The sequence below is a fragment of the Amphiura filiformis genome, chromosome 4 (assembly GCF_039555335.1).
Source record: "Amphiura filiformis chromosome 4, Afil_fr2py, whole genome shotgun sequence".
NCBI lineage: Eukaryota > Metazoa > Echinodermata > Ophiuroidea > Amphilepidida > Amphiuridae > Amphiura > Amphiura filiformis.
In genome coordinates, this window is record NC_092631.1 from 11,600,458 (window position 1) to 11,624,130 (window position 23,673).

General features: G+C 37.4%; 1 protein-coding gene across 2 annotated transcripts in view; it reads left to right on the plus strand.

Moving 5' to 3' along the window:
- LOC140150544 (rap guanine nucleotide exchange factor 4-like) overlaps positions 1-23,673 on the plus strand; it is a 234,827-nt gene that overhangs the window by 23,446 nt on the left and 187,708 nt on the right. For both annotated transcript variants that reach the window (XM_072172576.1, XM_072172577.1), the window contains exon 2: positions 3,687-3,829. In XM_072172576.1, the coding sequence (XP_072028677.1) occupies positions 3,687-3,829 (143 nt within the window). The remainder of the gene's footprint in view (positions 1-3,686; positions 3,830-23,673) is intronic.

Below are 23,673 nucleotides of genomic sequence, written 5' to 3' on the forward strand. Positions count from 1 at the left end.
CATGTAACACCTTCAATTCATTTGTCATACCGGTAGATATTCACCTTATTAAGAGTCAAATATCCATTCAAGTTTAATGAAAATACTCCTTTAAAACTTCTGAGTGCATCTATTTATCTATTGATTTCCATCCCTTACATGAGGGACGGATTCCGATCACACTCTACACACAGTACACACCTTGATAAATTTGTGACTATTTTTGCATTTTTCTCAAAAAATAATATCACACTGGTAATGTATATTATAGGGGTAAGGAATCCAGTTACTACACTGGAATTTCAGTGACTCATAAGCGGTACATCTATAATACTAATCACAGCGTGTCCGTCTGTCCGCGTGCGTTTGCACAGTTCGCATTCACGCATGGCACTATCGTGTGCTCGCGGTGCCCTATCACGGAGTATCAACGGGATTGTGCATGGAGTACAGTGCGCGTATCAGAAAGCATTACAGTGTGAATAATGGTCTGTTCATACTACGCCGCAATTGCGTTGCGATGCTGCATCGCATTGTACTGCAAACTACTGCCTTGCGATATCGCAATAAAGTTAAATAGGCCTACATTTTAAATTGGAAATGCAACAAGTTGCGGCAAAAAGTAATCGATATATAGGCAATGCACCGCATCGCACAGCAATTGTGGCGTAGTATGAACGAACCTTGAACAGATGCATCTCATAAGACCAATAGGCCTATTTTCAACACATATTTCAATACGGAACACATGTATATAGGCCTATTTCAGCAGATCATGACTATTTTCAGGGTCCTCCAGAATGGTTAACATAAAAATAATCAGTTATGGTAAGACCTATAACCGTGTTTGATTTCATTACTTTAGTAACGGCTTATATCCATGTCCAGATACTAATTTCGGGTCCTCCAATGTGGTAGCAGGCCAGGGCTTGGAAGAGGCGAATGATAGGTTTCCAGATTATGGGTAGGCCTACTGAACTATCGAAGTAAGCATCACAGCTACAAAACAAACAGAGTTGTGTCAAGTTGGGTCTTGATCATTGAGAGGTGTACACGCATTTCATAGTACAGTCCAACCTCTCTTATCCGGACCTCTTTTATATGGATCTCTCTGTTATCCGGCTGTGAAATCTTCACAGGAAAACATGTTTTTTATGATTTAACACCTTAATTCCATGCTCTGAATGCTTAGAATGAAATATCTATGTTACATAAAGCACTCTACAAAGCCATCTTTTAGTGCTATTAGCCCATGTTAAACCAATCTTTTGTTGTAACAATTTCAGTCCTGGGAACTTTCAATGCAGAATTACATGTAATTCACTTATCTGGATTTTTCACTTATCCGGACAATGCTTGGTCCCATCATGGCCGGATAAAAGAGGTTGGACTGTAGTTTAAAAAGGTCAGGGCAGGTATATGGGTAACGGGTTGTTGGGTAATTAGAAATAGGCCTATCACGAAAACCGCACGACCCGAGAACCGTGAAATCTAGTTATTTATGATAAGAAAAGGCACCGCTAGAATGTACCTCATTTCTTAACATAAAATGAACCCCTTGTTTTAAATCACTGAAATTTCAGTGAAGTAATTGGATTCCTTGCCCCTATAATATACATGTATATATAACTTTTGTTACCAGTGTGTAGTTACTTTTTGAGAAAAATTCAAAATTAGTCACACAATTTATAAAGGGGGTGTAGTACCACCTGAAGTAGTCAGTAATTGTTTTAGTTGTACAAATTCTACATTTAAAGCTGTCAATACATCATACCCTCCTTAGATTTGAAAAAGTAACCAGTAGTTTTGACATGTTGACATGTGAATTTTCACATAGGCCCTATTGCATCCTGCATCCGCCTGCTCCACATCCGCCTCCACCCCTGGCATTTTTCATTTCAACTGATGTAATTTTTTTACTGAATAATACATAATTGTCCTATGGACGCAATAAGTAGACCAAACACAACTATTGCCGGAGCTGGATCTTTACCATCCGAATCTTTTATTTCCTTCCATTTACACAGTTGATCCAGTGTCAACTGTGTTCTTCATACTTAATTCAATATCACATATCACCTCAGACAGCTATATCATCTGAGGTTCTTTAATGTATATTATTTCAGATGTATCAGACAGCTACAACATCTGATACCTGTCCCATTCTCCAAACAGCATAATTTGGCTAGGACCTAACAATTACTCATTTAAGCAATGGATATCCAATTAATTAATTATTGCATCATACAGCTACATCAATTACTCATATCCGAATTGGGACAACCCAATTCAATATCCAAACAGCTTAATTTGGAACGGACATTAAATATAAAACAATTACTCATTTTCCGGAATTAGGACAACCCAATTCAATTTCCAAACAGCCTAATTTGGAACGGACAATTAAATATAAAACAATCACTCATTTCCCGGAATTAGGACAACCCAATTCAATTTCCAAACAGCCTAATTTGAAACGGGCATTTAACTAACTATCCAGTTAACCTTTTGTCATGAAGTGGGATGACCCAAATCAATTTCCAAACAGCCTAATTTGGAATGGACATTAATTATTAAGTATGAGAAAACATTCCCAATGACTCGCCCAAATGCAGCAATTTATCTCCATTTTGATTCATATATTGGACAAAATGGTAAAAAGCAAAAGAAACAACGCCATTTAATATCATATTTTTCATAAAGGGAGTGGTGGGTGGGTTTTAAAATTTTCCTGACCTCTTCGGATGGTATCAAAACAGCTTATGAATTTTCCCGGCAATAATTTCTGAGAAAACAGCCACGCCCCCAGAACTGCTGCCTGTGATTGGCTACTGGCACGCGACTCGACACAGGGCATGGATGCACATAGAGTTGGGCGACTAAGTCGCCAATAGTCGTTAGTCACGACTATTACTGCTAGTCGCGACTACGACTATTGAAAACCAAAAGTCGTCAAACGCAACTATATTTAAATATTACAAAATCATGTTAAAAGCGCCAGATATCCGCACCAAAACCAACCAAATACTTTCATATAAACTGTGAAAATGTGATAAAAATGTTAGTCATTGTCTTACCAATAGTAACACTATACAAACAAGGAATCATTAAGTCCATAAATCATCATTAAATTGGTCTTGTTGACTTGTTATTGTAAACTTGCACCATACTTTCACACAATTTTTTGGTCCAATTCTGACCACAGATAGTCGCGACTATAGTCGTAGTCGTGACTATTTGCTGTCGACTAGGAAAAAAGTGATAGTCGCCCAACTCTAGATGCACAACAGGTCTCGGCCTGATGTCACAACACGCATGGCTCCACCTTTTATTGATCTACAGGACAATGAAACCCTTTTCAACAAAATCCAGGGCTTATTACGCCAATGCCAATGACAATGACAATGATTGAAGTTTGCTCAATCAAAACCCGATTATATGCTTCGGTAGACTGAAATAGTATAATATCAAGCTTAAAATGAGGTATCAACCACTGCTGTAGGGTATGGGGTTACGGAAAGCCAATCAAAATTGTATCGCAATTTTCAGAAAAGTGTAATCCCTCCACCATTTTAGCATGCACAACTTATGACATGCGACTGCTAACGTTCTGTACATGTCTCTGTACAAGTGAAATTACAGAATATTAGCTTCAGTTATTACTTTGGTTCAATTACTTCAAAACATCTTCTCTTTTTTCTTTCTAGGCCTGATGACAGAACTGGGGAAGACTTGGACATTATCTTTTCCCGTTTACGTGCTGTCAAAGCTTTTGAAAAACTTCATCCAGCCTTATTACATCAGATCTGTTGCTATGGCTACTATGAAGATTTAGACAAAGGAATCACATGTAAGTTAAGATCTACCAAATAAATAAATGTTGACATACATGTAGCGCCTTTCACATGTATCAAAGCACTTCACATTTATTCTGTTGTCATTAGAATATGTCAGCTGCCATACAATGCCCAAGGCAATGGACATTTTTCTAACAGCTCCCCATTTCACCTGTGGGTAGAGAGAGGCAAGTGAGGTAAAGTGCCTTGTCCAAGTTGTGATGTGCCCTGAGTAATTTAATTTAATTATTTAGCTTTACACATGTATTTACAAGCTGAAAGTATTTCATGAGATGGGAAACCTCCTTGCACTTGCAAGAGTTGGTGTGTAAAGTCATTTTGGGATCCCCCCCCCCCCAATTACTGTAAACAAAGATCTATGTTTGGAACTTAGAAATCCCCAGTGCAGTGTATAAGTGTATTGCACCATTAGGAAAACCACCAGGAAGTGATGTAATGTGAAAGGGTTTTTCTTTATGTGTATAATTAATCTTGGGAAATCCCAAGATTGCATCATCTGTTGTGAAGATAAGGTATAATAGATGATGGGTTTTGCATGAGTACTTGTGTAAAATGTGAGAGCTTGAAGTGGCACCTTACAGAATGTCATGTGGGACTGTAAACTCTACATGATTGTGTTGGTCGTCTTTGTGCTTCAAAAAAGAAGTACATTTTAACCAGTTGACATAGCCAATAATGTGCTATTTTTAATTCAGCAACGAAGGAGATTTATGAGTACACAGAAGTGCTCCTCCTCATCAAAGGATTAAGGGACGCACCATTTGATACTCAGGGGGGGGGTAGGAAGTTAGGGTCGGGGAAGAAATTTTTTTTTGCCGCCGAAGGCGGCGAAGTTTTTTTTTTTTTGCCGCCGAAGGCGGCAAGTTTTTTTTTTTATAATTTCATGCATTATACACAGTTAGGTGGGGAAAGGTTTTTTTTTTTTTTTTAGTGTTGGTGGGGAAAGTTTTTTTTTTGGTCATGTAGTGGGTGAAGTTTTTTTTTTTTTGAAAACTTCCTACCCCCACCCTGAGAATCTAATGGTGCGTCCCTAAAGTTCTGAACTGTCGAATTGCTGGAGTCTGGTTTAATATAAAACAACACATCTGTCAAATACAGTTGAGCAGTGTCAAAAGAAGACTGTTTCCTGGAGAAAGAGTGATTGGTGAAAGAAGCACCATTTTTGGAGTAAGCAGCGCAAGTGGATAAGCATTTGGAGAAAGCAGTGCAAGTTGATGTAAGTGTTTGGAGAAAGCAACATGTGAGGATTTTATTTGCAAGGATATTTATAAACGCAAGTGTACAATGGATTGCATTGCATTGGAGTAACACATCTCCGTATGCCTTTTGTATGGGAGTACCCCCCCTGGGGTACTCCCATTGCCACTCTTGAGAGTTCAGTGAAATTAGTATAACAATGTTTGGTTTAGAAGTTTGAACCGTCCCCTTTCCCTTTCCTTCCCCTTTCCCTTTCCCCCTCAAGCAATCTTGGGGAGACTGGAGATCCCAATGGAAAAAGTGCTTTTATCAACATTATGGGAGAGGTGTGGTGATTTACATTTTAGACCCCTATGCCAGGTGTGCCAACATTAATTTCCTTGATTTTAGCTTCCTGTCTGTGTTACAAATTGGTACATATATAAGGTCCACAACTTATAAGTTCCCCGCCGTCCTAATACTTTTTAAAATAAGTCTAAAGATATTTTACGAAATGTAAAAATGTAAAAAGGTATGTATAGGCCTATATGTTTTATACATGTGTACCAATTTATAGCTTCACAAATCATTGCGTTTAGTGTCTAACAGATAAGCCTCAGATCAGTAATACCGATAACAGGTACATGCGGATACAGGGCATTTTTGCTATCCATATTCCGGGGCCCTTTGATTTACCCACGGATTTGACCGTTGACTGCAGCGGTACTGTTGATTTTTGCTACAGAAATGTATTTTTACATGAAACTTTATTTTTATATCTTGACATTATCTGGAGAACAATAGCATACAACAAAATGTATATATTCATGTTGAATATTTGGCTATCGTAATTATGCATGCATGAGACATGTACGTGTGTGAAATTGGACGCTCACTCTTATGGGCATCGCATGCAGATTTTCTGAATGCGTGAATGAGTAATTTGCATTATCAATCATGATTAATCGCATGTCGAGTTTAAATTCTCATGTTTACAAGTGGACCTGGATATATTGTAATACTTGGATTTATGTGGATGAATAGTTCTACCATTAGGGTTTACACCCGGTAAGTAGGTTTTATAGGTTTTATAAATGTGATTACAATTTAATTGGCTTAAAATCAGAATTTTCTCTTGACCCACCAAAGGCTGACAATACCGTACCGGTGGCTGACAGTAAAAATAGAGCTCAAGTTTTCTTTGCACTGTATCTTCAAATCTGTAGGCCCTATTTTTCCATATTGGCCAGCATACTTATACCATCATGATTACGGTACTATTTACTACGCTTTTTAGCCTGGCTTGAGCATTTTGTTTAAGCCTGGCTCTGCTTGTCAATATCAGGACCCAAGCATTATGCCCGGCATCATGAGCGTGAGCATGCAAGTGTCTCTGCACGGCGCGACCGTTTACCGAGGAATGTTTAAACAAACTTGCAGAATGATCCGAGAAAAATAGAATGGAATGATCAATGCTCTAAAAATGAATTTAAAAAACAGCTCCAGGTTCAAATTACATAGCCCGAGGTAGCCTACTCACATCGTCACACCTCCGTCACTATGATGACTGACTTCCTAGGGACCGTTCACAAACACTTGTAAGGGGGGGCCTGATGCAAAAAAAATTTATCGCAAACATTTTTTTGGGTCCCCCCTTTACAGACCTCGAAAATTTCAGGGCCCCCCTTTTTCGACATGAAAATTATCGGTCAACCCCATAGAAAAGCATATATAAACTCCATTTTCCCAGGAAAAATCGTGGTCATTTTTTTAGGAGGGTGAAAAATTTTCAGGGCCCCCCTTTTTGCATCAGGCCCCCTTACAAGTGTTTTTGAACGGTCCCCTATGGTGAGGAACAACAAATGCTAGGCCTAGCTAGCATGCTAGGCCCCCTGTGTCATGATGTTTCAGCTACATGATATTTGTTAGGTCTACCATTTACAAAATGATTGTGAATAAATACCTGAAGAAATTCATTGTTTATATTGTGAGGAACATGGGAAAGAACAACCAGCATGCCCGGCCAGCATGGCTATATTATACTTAGGGCCATGATATTTTGAGCTTCAAATTACCATACAAAATAATAAATAGGCCTATTCAGTAATTTTCTCATCCGGATGATAATAAAAATCAAGATTCAGATCAAGATTCAAATCAAGATTCTGTTCACATTAGGGAATTTTCTTCTTTCGACGAACCTCGAACGAAGATTAAAAATCCATTTTTCCTTCTTCATTCAACGAAGATTAAAATTGCTTCGGCGAACGAAGCTAAAAAGGTTGTTTCGACGAAGGAAAGCTTCGTTCGACGAAGCTAATTTTGTAATTAATGTGTACGCTCGCTTCGTTCAACAAAGGAAAGTGATTATGTGACAAGTGACCTTCGCCGGCTTTAATTCTAGCCGGGCGTTAATAGCTTCGTTCAAGCTTCGGTTAATTTTCATGAAATGTGTACACTGTACACTGTACAGTGCAATGTTTTCGTTCAGTCTTCGTTCAGCGTAATGTGTACGCATGCTTAATTAGTTAATCAAGATTAACTTATCTTCGTCGAATGAAGAAATTTTCTAATGTGAACAGGGTCCTAGACGCAGGTCGCAAAGCTCACTCTGGGAGCTCACTCGATCATAACAGACTAACACAGGGACAAACATATTAGGAAATATTGTTTATTATTAAATATTCATTCAAAACAGGACCCTGTTTTGTTTAGAATGTGTGTGCATATTTATTGGTTTACGTGCTGTGATCGGGGCTGCTTTTTATTTATTTATTTGAAGGTAGTCGCCATTTGAATTGGATGCTGCGAATGCCAATTTTTTATCCATGTTCGGGCCCCGATCAACCCAGGTTTTGATTGCTACGTCAGACGCGGAAGTCATTGTTGCGCGTCCGGAATCAATTGTGAGGTATTAATGACCTCGAATTGCGTTCTCGTTTTCACAAATAATAAAATATGATTGGATAACACGCATCATGCATATTCATGAGGTTATGAATGAATAATATTTTTATTCTTGATTTGGGGGGATTTATAATTCTCTTCCAACGTACATGTAACCATGTAATTGGCGATTCCTGATCAAATTGATAATTACAAAGCAACAATAACATATGACGTGAAGGGGAATCCCAACGTTTGAGATATGTTTTGACAGGTTTCCGACTTGCTCATCAGGGCGAGCCACTGTCAATGGATAATCATATTTTAAAAATAAGTGTGTCAAGCTGCTTATTTTAAAATCCGGAACCTATGTAGTATTAGGAAACATCTGTCAAAGGATACTGCCGAAATACTACTTCACGCCTTCATTACATCGCGCTTAGACAACAGAAGTGTTCTACTAAATGGAATTACTGAACAACAGCTTAGAAAACTTCAACTTGAACAGAACTCTGCCGCACACGTGTTGACAAACACTTGCAAATATGTTCATACCACACCCATTCTTATGAATCTGCACTGGCTTCCCATACGTGAAAGAATTGAATTTAAAACTCTTCTCACATGGAAAGGTTTAAAAGCAACATTGCACTCTAAGATCGTCAGACAAATGTCTATTAAAAATTCCACGATCTATATTATTCTCTGGGAGACCGTGCTTTTTCTACTGTTGCACCAAAACTTTGGAACTCGCTTCCCTATAATCTGAGACAATCAATTTCTGTTGATCAGTTCAAATCTGGACTCAAGACTTTCTTATTCAATACTGTGTATGTCAAGTAATGTTTGATTTTATCATGCTTATATACTGCTCTGTATTTTTGTTTTAAGGCTCATATTGAAATTATACCCTACCATGTTTTCACCAGGCGGCATAGGACACGCAACACGGACGTACGAGGCTGGCGAAGATACAGGGCTGACAGCCCCATTCACAATACACGGTTAGCGATTATAAATGGACAATTAACATACTTGCAGTGGGGTACTTTGCAGAACCCCAACGGTTTTAGAGTAAGATAATTTTGCTTTGACACCACATAACAAATTTAGAATTGTTTGTGAAGATTTCATGATTATGTGTTAATCCAATGGCGACGTCAAAAATAGCGATATCGCATCCACCATCATCTGGTTTTCATCTGGCAGGATTCCCCTCGCTAAGCGCGCGTCTCAGGAAAGCTCGGTCATAAAACGGATGGATTATATGCATCAGTGATACACCCTGCCCAGGATTTTAACAAAAGAAGGCTAGCACAGGAAAGCTGCAGGATGGTGCACACCTTCCTGTGTAAGGGAATTTCAATATGAGCCCTTACATGTACATGTATTAATTAAGGATTCTTTGGTTCATGTTGATTGTATTTGTATGAAATTGTATTGAGCTAACAATTTGGATAGTTGATTTGTTTTATTCAGCTATACTTTTTGTTATTACTCTGTTTTCATGTAAACTTCTATGTGTATCTTTTTTTTTTTTGCGCCTTGGATAGATTTAATTTACTACATAAATGGTGCATTATAAATGCTTATGTAACCTCGAGTATTTCAGCTCAGATTTTGTCAATTATCATTGGATACAAGGATACACTAACGCTTATGCTTAATAACTGAACTGGGATTATTTTATTCATTTGGACAGTACACAGACATTGAAGAACAATAATGGAAAATAATAATTGAGTAGGCCTACTACAAGTTACATCACGGCATGGATCAATTATACACATGGCGCGGTGGGGGAAATGTGTGTGATGATTGTGATTAGACAGGGTATTCCCCATGTTGATAGAATGCTAGAGGATCAAATAAAACGCCAACGTCAAGGATATTGACCCAATTTAAAGGAACAACATTTAAACCCCTGTTTAAATCATTTTGCTGATAAATGTTGTCTGATGACATCAATTTTTATTTATTCTTGGCTTCTGACGATCAGTAATAATGTATTTTTAACAGATTTGAGTGACACTACAACATTATTGAAATTGGTAAAGGAAATTGGTAAATTTGTCAGATATTGATCAGACACCGATATGGTCAAAATCTGGCAGATTATTGCCGATCATATGGGTTACACACTAATTGCCTTCAGTCACAGTCGTCAATTGTGTAAGAAAAGAGGCCATTTTAAAAGTTGCACCTGAGTCCATAGCAGTCAGGTTTTCTTTAACAAACACATTTAGACCTGGCCTACTGTATTGTTTGAGAGTTGACTCCTATGGACTCGGATGCAACACTGATTAAAACAGTTTCTTTTTTTTTCATAATGAACCATTGTGACTGAACGCAATGACGTGTGATGCTATAATTCAGTCCATGTGTAAAACAAATAAGGCTATCCATACCTTTTTACATGTTTGCATTTCGTCAAATATTTTCCGATTTATTATTCAGGGTATTCAGGGGGAACTTGTAAGTTGTGGACCCTATAGGTAATTAAAAGCTCAGAGTTATGCATAGCTTTTTGATATTTTAACTCTGTCCGGTATATGAAAGCTACAATTTGTAAGTTGAATACAAATGTCTAAGACCCCGTTTAGACTAGAGAAAAGTCGAATTCAAATTCGACATCGAATTCGATTAAGACAGAGGATTAGCATAAATTAATTCGTGTTTGTGGTTTTTAGTGGGTGTTTACACTATGCGTCCGAACGAATTCGACTCTGTTGAATTCGATTACGACTATTTATGCCCTCTGTCGTCCAGTATTTTTTTTTATCAAACCTAAGATTATAATTCATTATATTCTATTTTAAATGCATGTATACTTTTTAAACAAAAAATCTACATGCAAAGTAGTAAAATTGAGATAAAAGTCAGCGTTAAGTTTGCGGTAGAAACGTTTTGAGTACGTCGCCATATTGAATTTTTAACACGTATTTTCCTCATTCTGAGCATGTGCAGAACGCGTCACTGCTCAACTTGTGACGTCATAGTTCATATAAAATTCATCCGCGGGGCGGCTTACAGAATTCAGGCAGCGAAAACTTTTTGGCCTTGCTTTATGAACTCCATTTGCTCCCCGGGTTTGCCCCATTTGCATCCGAGTTATGAGATGATACTTTGTCCCATTTACCCGAAATTTAAAGTTGGGGATTATTTCGGATGAACTAACAACGTTATAAAATCGGCCATTTTTGTGGATTTACTTCGAGTTTGTAGTGAAAATTGGATGTACACTCACTGCAGTATGTTGCACATGTTCGAAAATACACAAGAACAGCTGTTGTTTAGCGATATCACAGTGCCGTTGCTTAGCGACAAATCGACGGACCGGAAATTCACCTCGCCAGGTCCTCGATATGCATGAAAAAGTCTAATTCAATTCGACTGACTGTTTAGACCAGGAAAAGTCGCACTTCAACCATGACAAAGTCGAATTGAATTCGACTTAATGAACCTCGGGAGCATTGTTGAACAACGACTTTTGAATTCGACTTTGGTCGTACTTGAACAACGACTGTACCTGTTTAGACCTGAATTCGACTGAACTCGACTTCAAAAAATCGTTGTTGAAGTACGACTTTTTCCTAGTCTAAACGGGGTCTAAGAAACTTGATATACAGTACATGTATTTCAACAAGTATTGCAGCAATTGCTATTCTGTGATACAAGTCAGTACATATATTATGAGTGGGACTACATGTATAGCATCAAATTGGCTAGTGTGAAATGTCCCTTGGTACAATATCTTCACGTTTACATGTACAGTATCACTAGCCAGGGTTCGAATTCAGTCCATTTTTTTGCATAGCTGTTTGTGCTATGCAAAACACATGTTTGTATAGCAGTTTCCAAATTTTGCATCGCTGTTATTTTGCTATGCAAAAAAAAAATGTGTAGCATTTGGCGATGCAATATTTGTGTTTGCGTAGCGAATCAACAACTTCTGTCATTGTCATCAAATCTCGGCTATCACTGCCGCCAATAAGTATTCGCGTATCACACACATTTCCCAAACTCACCTTGTTGCTAATAAAATATCAAATATATCCAAGAAAATACAGGTTGTATGTGTTTATCCTTTATTTATCATCAATGAATTCATGTTTGTGCTGGATTTTATGCTTAAAAGCCATCAGAATTCACGACTGTTTTCAAGAAGTCAAAATTTATGTGTAATATAATATCGCCATTGACATTTCCCTCATTTAATTATTCATGAGCTCATTATCGCGACGTATTTTGAAACCGATGCTCAGTAAACATAATAACATTTTTTTTATGCACAGTTGGCATACAGCTTCAGGGGGTATTGAAACTACTTGAAAACATTTCCTAGGTCAGAGGTCAGGTTTTTTGCTGATAGCCGTTGATTTGACAGACGTAATTTTGCTGTTGCAAGAGCTTGACAGATTTGGGAACTACCAAAATTACCTGGGGCTTTACATTGCTAGCTTGAGGGATATCCCCACGTGCTTTGTGTCAAAATGTCAAAAAAATGTGATATGGAATTTGGCTCAAAAATCGCGATGCGTTCTGGAACTTTTGAGGTAAATATGACGTGGCAGTTTGCTCAAATTTATGTATAGCACTTTTAGCTATGCATTTTGGAAAAGTGCATAGCAGTTGATGGAAATTGGCAAATTGCATCGCATTTTGCGATGCGATACCGTTGAATTCGACCGCTGTCACTAGCACTTTTGTTCGCCTGTCAAGGTGCACTAATAATAATAAGGTGCAATCAACTTTGAGGGAAGCACTGTATTTTAAAATGAAGATGAAGATAAATATTTTATGAAAAAACCCTTCACAATCAGCCAAGAGATACAAGCATTCGTATATTATACAGTTATGTGTGTAACACACTACATGTACTTCATACACTCTTATATCAAAGCAGCCAATCAGAAAAGCTGTTAGAAAAGTACGAAACATGCATTGATTGTGTATATTGTGCACTCCGCGTACTACGCGCAGTGTTTCGCGCGCGTTCGCGTCGCGTAGGATTGATTCATTTTCGGGCGGGTTGATGCATTTAGATTTGGTTCTGTTTTCCAACATTTTTTTGATAATTTGTTATATAAAAAAAGTAAAAATTACGTGTTTTTTTCTTCTCGTGTATGAAATAGATTAATAAACTTGTATTACTTATTGCTCGAGAAATTAGACAAAATAATGCACTTGTGCTGATGTTGATGCGTCTAATGCACTCCCCCTTCGGGGCTCGTGCATTAGACGCTTCAACATCAGCACGCGTGCATTATTTTGTCTAATTTTCTCCCAATAAGTAATACGCGTTCATTAACCTATAAATGGTGTGCCAAGCATGTTAGCATTAAGTGAGCATTGTATAGCAGACATGTTATTTGCAGCCCTGGGGTGTCACCAGGTAGGTGAGCCAGCATCCCATTCATGTCAGCAGACTGGTCTGTTGATGATGCATTTTAGGGTGAGCTTTGAAATGCTTTTAATAGAATGTTTCCCAAAGAAATATGGTATTGAGCAAGTACAATACATGTACTTGATGTTGTACACATTTATATCAATATAAACAAACCTTTACAAAAATCCAATCCCTAATTAGGGATTGGGTTTGTTTGCTACAGCACACAACTTGGGGCAGACAGGCCTTTAGTATTTAGGTCTGTAGCTGTGCAATGTAGGTGCATGACATCAGATTCAGAATGTTAAAAAAAGTATCCAATATTAGTTGAAGCTACCCTCTTCTCTTTTGAACATTCATGTAGTTCTAAAAAGACTGTTACATTTTTGTTGATGAGTGTTACTTTTTATCGAGTTTCAGACTTTCCACCCTTCCCAGCTAGTCGATGTGCTCTCCACCACCAGCGCTTTGACCCTGTTTTCAATTCAATTGTCATCTTTTCTCGCACCCTTATTTCATGGGAGGACAGGGCGGATTTAAAGGGGGCGCACCCAGCACGCGCCCCCTCTATTTTTTGCAAAGCGGCGCCTGACTTTATGCATTTTTGCAGAGCGGCACCTGACTTTGTGTGGGCGCCAAGCCGCCACGGCAGCAGCGGTTGCTCGGCGCCCTCTCTATTGAAAATATAAAGAGGTGTAGGTGTAATAGAGGTGTAGGTGTAATTTTCGTGTGCTCGTTATGGCAAACAGTAAACATACTTACCATCATAAACAAAAGGCCTAAACAAAACACATGAGGAGATGAGAATAGGTGATTGCGTCCAAACTGAGAGTCAACATGAAGTGATACAATTCTCATGTGAAATACATCTCCTCATGGCAAGCAATTCATGCACAAATAATATGGCATGCACTTGATGCATGTACGGTATATCAGCAATATTTAATTATGCAAAGATGAATTATTGTCACAACAATACTATTATTGGCTATATCTCAAAATTAATGTTTCCCCACATCTTACTTATTTTGCTTGGTCTCACATGAATATTTACTTTGGGTGGTGTTCAATACCCTTATTTTTGGACAGCCTATATATGGGACTGCCATCCCTATTTTTTTGTAATCAGGTACCACATTGTTGTTTAAAATTCCAGATGTCATTTTGCTATATTCAGTAGATTTCTAACAACCATTATAGCATTCTTTCAATTCAATGTCATATTTTACTACATTTAGGCAATAGAAACAAATTAGTTCGATCTTTCGATCGACCATCTATGCTTGATCGATCCTTATAATTTATGAAATCAATTAATTTACTATTGTTAATTGTGATAAAATAGTAATTTGTGCCTATAGGGATATTGACCAATATTATTTTAGCATTAATTCTGATTAATTAGTTGGTAGTTCATTAATATAAACAAGTATCGAAGCAGCATCGACGGTCGATCCAAAGATCGAACCAATTTGTTTCTGATGCCTTAGTAGATAATAATCTACATCCACCCTTGATAAGTTTTATTTATTGAATGGTTTTAAAAGTGCATGGCCACATGTGATAAAAAATAGTCACAATTACAGATATTTTCTATCTGCAGTAGACAGCAATAACAGTTATATTGTGTGCTCAGTGATATTCTGCTATCTTTACTAGATAGTATTGACAATTACACTGCACTTAAAATGATATTTTGCTTTCTTTAGTAGATACCAATGATAGTTTCACTCTGTGCTCAAAATGACATCTTGCTATCTTTAGTAGATAGCTGCTTAAGGTTATTAATTATTTTAAACCGTTGTGATTTGGTAGTTCACAGCATCTTACGAATGGTAGTGAGCTTTGGCAAAAATTGCATTGCTCAATTCATAGCGAGCGTGTAGAAGAATTAAAATATCACAGATATACTTTTATAGGTGCCGCGGTTCTTGAGCTACGTCGTGAAGAGGGGCTGAAACAACAACACTTTTGTAAAACGTACATAACTAATTAACAACAATAAAATAAGCAATAAGAGTATACGATTTGTAGAATGAACTTTTGCAAAACATCAAGGTGTTAATTTTCAATAATATATTGATCTAGATAATGAAAATCGATTTTTAGGTTGCTTCGACCAACAATACCTCGCCTACCCTTAAAATGATATCTTGCTATATTTAGTAGATAGCAATGACAGTTTCACATGTAGTCACAATTACTTTAAAAGTCAAAAGAGTATAACAGTTGTATTGTGTGCTCAAAGTGATATTTCGCTATTTTTTGTATGTAGCAATAATACATTGTGAACTCAGTGTGACAATTTGCTATCTTCAGTAGATAGCAATAACATTTGTAACACTGTGTGCTCACAGTGATGTTTTCTAACTTCAGTAGACAGCAATAACAGTTACATTGTGTGCTCAAATTGATATCTTTGCTGTCTTTTGTAGGTAGCAATGCACTGTGATATGTTGCTATCTTTATTAATTGATTAAGATAGTAATAACAGTTACACTATGAGTTCAACATGATATTTTGCTATCTTTAGTAGACATCAATTAACAGTTACATTGTGTGCTCAGTGATATTCTACTATCTTTAGTAGATAGTATTGACAGTTACACTCTGCACTTAAGGATACGATACATGATTTACCGACAAGTGACTAATTTCGGAATGCGATCATGAATTTTGAAGAAAAAAAAGTTTCCACAGGTTTTGTTGGGATTCGAACCAACGATTCTGAACTTCCTTTGATTACGCGTCTAGCGCTTTACCGCTCGGCCCCGGTGGCAGTTGAATGAAGTAGTGTAATGATAAATGATAAATCTCATAATGCCATCTTTAGCCTTTTGTTTACTAAAAAAAGATTTTTGTCCTATAAAGAAATTGTGTCTGGCGTGAATTACACTACAGTTTTTTTATTCTTAGGGCTCTTTAACTTCTTCAAATAATTTTTTAAATTATAGAGTGAATCCCATGGCCATCTATAATTATGCACAAAAGATCGAGTCCCCTTCAAGTGATATTCTGCTATCTTTAGTAGATAGCGGTAAGTTTATTTATTTATTTATTTCTTATTTTACCTGGGGTGACCACACAAAAAGTTACACTGTGCACTTAAAATGATATCTTGGTCTCTTTAGTAGATAGCAATGACAGTTTCACAGTGATATTCTGCTGTCATAGATTTAGATAGTAATAACAGTTACACTGTGAGCTCAAAGTGATATTTTCTATATTCAGTAGACAGCAATAACAGTTACATTGTGTGATCAAAGTGATGTTTTCTAACTTCAGTAGACAGCAAAAACAGTTACACTGTGCTTACAGTGATGTTTTCTAACTTCAGTAGACAGCAAAAACAGTTACACTGTGCTCAAAGTGATGTTTTCTATCTTCAACAGCAATAACAGTTATACTGTGAGCTCACAGTGATGTTATATATCTTCAGTAGACAGCAATAACAGTTACACTCTGTGCTCAAAGTGATATTTTCTATATTCAGTAGACAGCAATAACAGTTACACTGAGCTCAGTGATGTTATATATCTTCAGTAGACAGCAATAACAGTTATACTGTGAGCTCAAAGTGATATTTTCTAAATTCAGTAGACAGCAATAACAGTTACATTGTGTGATCAAAGTGATGTTTTCTAACTTCAGTAGACAGCAAAAACAGTTACACTGTGCTCACAGTGATGTTTTCTACTTCAGTAGACAGCAATAACAGGTAAACTTAGTGCTCAATGTGATGTTTTGTATCTTCAGTAGACAGCAATAACAGTTATACTGTGAGCTCACAGTGATGTTATATATCTTCAGTAGACAGCAATAACAGTTGCACTGTGTTCAAAGTGATGTTTTCTATCTTCAACAGCAATAACAGTTATACTGTGAGCTCACAGTGATGTTATATATCTTCAGTAGACAGCAATAACAGTTATTCTGTGAGGTCACAGTGATGTTTTCTAACTTCAGTAGACAGCAATAACAGGTAAACTTAGTGCTCAATGTGATGTTTTTTATCTTCAGTAGACAGCAATAACAGTTGCACTGTGAGCTCACAGTGATGTTTTCTAACTTGGTCAAAGGTCATTAACGCGGCTGTGTACTCTAGACATTGTTTCTTTCGCGAAATTGAGCTTTTTTGAAATGCATTTACTTAGTACGTTCTTTATAAATACAAGGAAAGAAAATCAAGATTTGTTAACTCTAACTGCTCTATTTTATGGATTTTATTTCACTATTTTACTCTTTCCGCAATTCAAAAGGAAAGAAAATCTTGTTGTACCATCGGGGTACACGCGCGCAACAACGCATCACGTTTTGTAGTCGCGCAATTTGTTAACGCACAGATACGCTACGCATACGCAACGCTTATCTGCATGCGCGGTGCATCTTATGGAAGCACCACGGAAGCACTGATTTCACAAAAACCTAGTGGTCAAATGGCTCCGTTTTAGCTGATAAAATGTGATTTTTTTTCAAGTTCTTACCCCCGATTTAAACATCAAGATATGAATAGATTTAGCCCAAACTTCTCAAGGGGCTGTGGACTTACCCGATGTTCACGTAATGTAAGGTAGAAAAACAAGAACTGCCGCATTCTCCTGTAAGCTTCGATCAAAGTGCAAAATGTGACCACTTTAAACTTCAACGGCCTTTATTTCAATGTTCATTTTCTTGGTAAAATGACGATTTAGGTACACGATAACTCAATAAATACAGCATCTATAGGTAAGCAATTATGCTCATCATAAAAAGCATGATCGACTTAAGAAACGGTTTTTTATTTTTTTATATTTTGGTCTATTTCCGATTTTAGGCATCATTTTGTGCAATAAGGCGTTTGTGAATTTTAAAAAGTTCATTTTGATGCCTTATATGGTCAATATCTCAAAAAATAAGGCCAATATCAAAAAACTAAAAAAACTGTTTTTGGAATGTTGCCTCAAGATTAAGAAAAAAGCAAAACAAACATTTTTGGAAAGAGTGTTTTTTGTTATGATGTACCAAACAAAAATGGCAAAAAATTCACTTTTTTGTGATTTTCTTCATAATTGTTGTTTTTACACCAAAACTGTACTTATATTGAGATTCATTGATGTCTTGCTTTTATAAAAATGTTTTACTTTTATATGTCTTGAGTGAAAAATTACAAAGTTATGGCACTTTTACTTTTAGGGTCATTTCTGGTTAAAATCTAAAATCTTCAAAAATTCATATCTGCGACATGTAACATGTAACATCTCCAGAGTATAGATTTTATGATATGACCTCTGAAGTGTCAAGGTTAATTAAATATATTGTGTAGGATATATATCAAGGGTTGTTGAACTCGGACCCGTGATTCTAGAATAAGATGACTTCTCAAGTTCTCAGATATAGCAAACTATATATTTTGTGTTTCATTTTGTCAAGATGGATAATTTGAGATCATTTTCATTGCAATTGGAGCATTTTGAAAATTTTACCCATGTGCAATTTTGTTTTTACCCTTTGACCTATTTTGATCTATATCTCATTAATTGGGCATTCTAGAGATATATGACCATTGACTTTTTGAGTCCTTAGGACAAAAAGAAAAATGTCTGCGATTTTAAAACTTTGATTTAAGCATTTTAAAAATTTTACCCCCTTGTGTGACCTTTGACCTTTATAACCCAATTTGCTCAAGTGTGTCATTTTGGCTCCCGGTGGATTCTAATTCTACATACCCCTACTCAACTTCACGATTATACTGAAATTTGCCTCGACTAATATAAAAGAAGATACCTTACACTTCCTACAATGCATTTCTTCCCTAATACTGATTTGCTATTCAGTGCAACATGGATGATGACAAAATATTACTTCAATAAAAGCAATAATGTGTGATTTGCATAAAGAATAGATTCCTATTTAAAATTTGTTTTCACTGATCACATGAGGTATAACAAAGATTAACATTCCAGCGCCTACAATGCGTGTACTACGCTCGCCGATCGTATTATGTAATACTGCACGGGATCGCGCTCGACGTGTACACATAAACTGACATGGGATCGCGCTCGACGTGTACACATAAACTGACATCAACGGGACATGTTAGCAAGCATTCGATCAGTGAACTCTGAATAAAACCGGGTCTCCTCAGTTTTAATATAAAAAGTTAAATTTTACTGTTATTAAAGCACTTCAGGCTTAGTCTTTTATGTGGTGTTAGTACACCACTGGGCATTATAATTATGCAAAAAGTAGAAATCCAAGTAAAATTGAGGGTGTCGCTGTGAAGCAAATCACACATGGCTTTAACAGGGCGCATCCAGATCCTGTAATTGAGGTCTGTATATTGTCACGATGGACACATGTTCCACTGAATAGCAAATTAGTACAGGGAAGAAATGTATTGTGGCAAGTGTAAGATATGTTCTCTGCCTAAAATGTCACAAATGAGATGAAAGAGAATCACCAAAGTTGAAAAACACATTCATTTTTGTGTCTCCCATTTTCTGGAAATTAACTGGGAAGGTTGATGGGTTGATGGATATTGCAGCAGTATTTTTTAATAGTCCCAGAATTCTGAATTATAAACCTGGTGAAATATTTCTATGTCATTGGGTTTAATGTATAGGCCTAGGTCTTTGAACTGGGGATAACTATTTGGCTAGTTAGCATTTGGCTAGTTAAATTCAAAATCAATAGAGGGCATCCTATTTTGGCTAGTTAAATGTTGGTCGCCCAGGCTAGTTAAAATTTTGTCCCTTAGGCTAGTTAAAATTTTGTCCCTTGGGCTAGTTAAAATGTTGTCGCTTAATAGGCTAGTTAAAATTTTGTCCCTTAGGCTAGTTAAAATTTTGTCCCTTAAGGTCCGTTCATACTACCACCGCATGTGCGATGCGATGCTTTGCGATGTCGATATATCGATTACTTTTGCCGCAACTCAACGCAACTCGTCGCATTTCCAAGTTAAAATGTATTTAACTTCATTGCGATACCGCAATGCAGTAGTTTGTAGTAGGATGCAGTGCGGCAACGCACCGCATCGCAAAGCAACGCATCGCAAATGCGGTGGTAGTATGAACGGACCTTTAGGCTAGTTAAAATGTTGTCGCTTAGGCTAGTTAAAATTTTGTCCCTTAGGCTAGTTAAAATTTTGTCCCTTAGGCTAGTTAAAATGTTGTCGCTTAGGCTAGTTAAAATTTTGTCCCTTATGCAAGTTAAAATTTTTCCCTTAGGCTAGTTAAATGTTGGTCGGCCAGGCTAGTTAAAATTTTGTCCCTTAGGCTAGTTAAATGTTGGTCAGCTAAGCTAGTTAAATTTTGGTCTCTCAAGCTAGTTAAATGTTGGCTCCTTGGGCTAGCAAATGCAACAGTAATACAAACATACACCTTTGACATGATTTGAGCATTATAGTGTAAAGGAGATTAGAACTTATAGTTTATATTATGTCTTTGTTTTAATTCATGTACCAAATACTGTGAATATTTATATGACATGTTTTGCATTTATATAAATAGAGTTTAGGAGAAGTGACCTTCCTCTGTCTGAGTGGTTTTAGAACTAGCCCCGTTCCACAAACCGCGACGCCTCTCGAATAGCGAGCGGAGCGAGCACCGAGCGTAAACCGCGACGCCTCTCGAATAGCGAGCGTATCAGCTACTATCCTACAGTTGGAAAATCATCATACAGGTAGAGTACAGCACAGAAACCAGTGCTAAGTGGTTTACCTCACAGGGTCAAGGGGCGTCTGGGTCTCCTTGTTTTGGTGACTGACCACATGATTGATGGGGAATACCCTTTGATTTGAGATGATGGGGACAAAATTTTAACTAGCCTAAGGGGAAAATTTTAACTAGCCTAGGGGACAAAATTTTAACTATCCTAAGGGAAAAAATTTAACTAGCCTAGGGGACAAAATTTTAACTAGCCTAAGTGAAAATTTTTAACTAGCCTAGGGGACAAAATTTTAACTAACCTAAGGGAAAAGATTTAACTAGCCTAAGCGAAAAATTTTAACTAGCCTAGGGGACAAAATTTTAACTAACCTAAGGGAAAATTTTTAACTAGCCTAGGGGACAAAATTTTAACTAGCCTAAGGGACAAAATTTTAACTAGCCTAAGGGACAAAATTTTAACTAGCCTGGGCGACCAACATTTAACTAGCCAAAATAGGACGCCCTCTATTGATTTTGAATTTAACTATAGCGACCTTCCTCTGTCTGAGTGGTTTACCTCACAGGGTCAAGGGGTGTCTGCTAACTAGCCAAATAACAAATCCCTTTGAACTGCAATTATAAGAAACATCTAAATTGATCAGAACTGCTCAATTCAAGAAATATTGCTATATGTTGGGATCGCAATTTGACTGAATTTGTGAATGGAAATCAATTGACTGACCTCACGAGTCACAGTGGTTCACTATCAATTTGTTCTTAAATTCATTGAGACAATGTGATAATATTAACATATTAATTATGCCCGCTGCACACAGGTGTCTTATTGACCTGTATCCGGTCATATTGGATAAATAAGCTAGCTTTACATTCAAAGGATACTGTGGGTCTCTACAATGATTTACAGCCTCTCGTATGAATTGATAAATTATGTCATTTTGAGCATGGAAAATATTATCATATTTGCACACAAAACACTTTTTCATTACTGTACTGTTAGGTAAATCGCACAGAATCATGCAAGAGTTGGGATTTAGTTGTTGCATCCCTGTTTGTATTTCAAGTTTTGGGATAGTGGTTCTTGGAACATCTCAGTCACATGACTAGAAAATCGCAAGAGTTTAACTCTTGTTTGTCAAGCGTTTGAATAACTTGCAATGCAGCATTATGCATTGACCGTTTATGCAAATGCTATTTTTATGCCTCCACCGGAGGTATTATGTTTCCTGGTTGTCTGTCTGTCTGCCCGTGTGTCTGTCTGTCCGTGTGTTTGTCTGTCCGTCCGAGCTTGCGAGTGCAATTTCTCAGAACTGGTAAGACGTACATGCAAGTTGGTGGAGGGATGGTCATTGGGGGTCTTCAAATTATAGAAGGTTTTCGTCGCAAAATATGGTAATTAAGTACCTAATTTGCATATATGGCTCCACCGGAAGTATTATGTTTCCTGGTTGTCCGTCTGTCTGTCCGTCTGTCTGTCCGTCTGTCTGTCCGTCTGTCTGTCTGTCTGTCTGTCCGAGCTTGCGAGTGCAATTTCTCAGAACTGGTAAGACGTACAGTGATGCAAGTTGGTGGAGGGATGGTCATTGGGGGTCTTCAAACTATAGGAGTTTTTCGTCGCAAAATATGGTAATTAAGTACCTAATTTGCATAATTTATGCGTAATAAGCAAAATACCTTGTGAACAGATTATCTGGAGATCCGTATGGGGTACAGTGACGTAACTTGGTGGGAAGTAGCGTGGCCAGATGTTCTTGACCTGATTAGATTTTCAGCGCAAAATATGCTAATTACGTACCTAATTTGCATAATTTATGTGTATTTGATGCGTATCAAGCAAAAAACCTTGTGAACAGATATTCTGGAGATCCGTATGGGTTACAGTGACGTAACTTGGTGGGGAGTAACGGGGCCAGAGGTTCTTGACCTGATTAGATTTTCAGCGCAAAATATGGTAATTAAGTACCTAATTTGCATAATTTATGTGTAACAAGCAAAATTCCATTTTCTCGGAGACTAGGGGTCGCACGTTCCTCAAACTTGGTGGGTGGGTGCATCGTGACCCTAGACAGAACAAGTTTGTATTGGTCAGTGGTTCAAGGTCACCCGAGGTCATCCAGAGGTCACCTGAGGTCAAATTAGCAGAAACTGCCGTATGGGCATGAAACTGGGTGAGTACAGTCAACATTTAGAGCCAATTTTTTGAAGGTCATTTGGGGGTCAGCCAAGGTCACCCAGGGTCATATTACTAACAATTGTCATATGGGCATGAAACTTGGTGGGTACAGTCAACATCTAGAGCCAAAATTTTGGAAGGTCATTTTGTGGTCATCCGGGGTCATCTGAGGTCAAGTTACTAAAAACTGTCGTATGGGCATGAAACTTGGTGGGTACAGTCAATATTTAGAGTCAAATTTTTGGAAGGTCATTCCAGGGTCATCCAAGGTCACCCAGGGGTAATCTAAGGTCAAGTTACTAAACTGTTGTATGGGCACTGGTTCAAATGATACGCGTCAAGGTGGAGGCATCGCGGCTGACGCTTTGCGTCGAGAACCGCGCAAGTCGAGAACCGCAAAATTCTAGTTCTTACAGATTTTATTTTCGTAATTTACCGTCCCTGTTTCTGTTTTTTTTTTCAATAAGCCAAATTGGCTGTCAAGAACAAGAGATTGATCTTGATAATTGCTTTTTGCAATGTCTTGAACCACAAATCTGGAATCACACACGTCTAAGGACACCAAAGAAA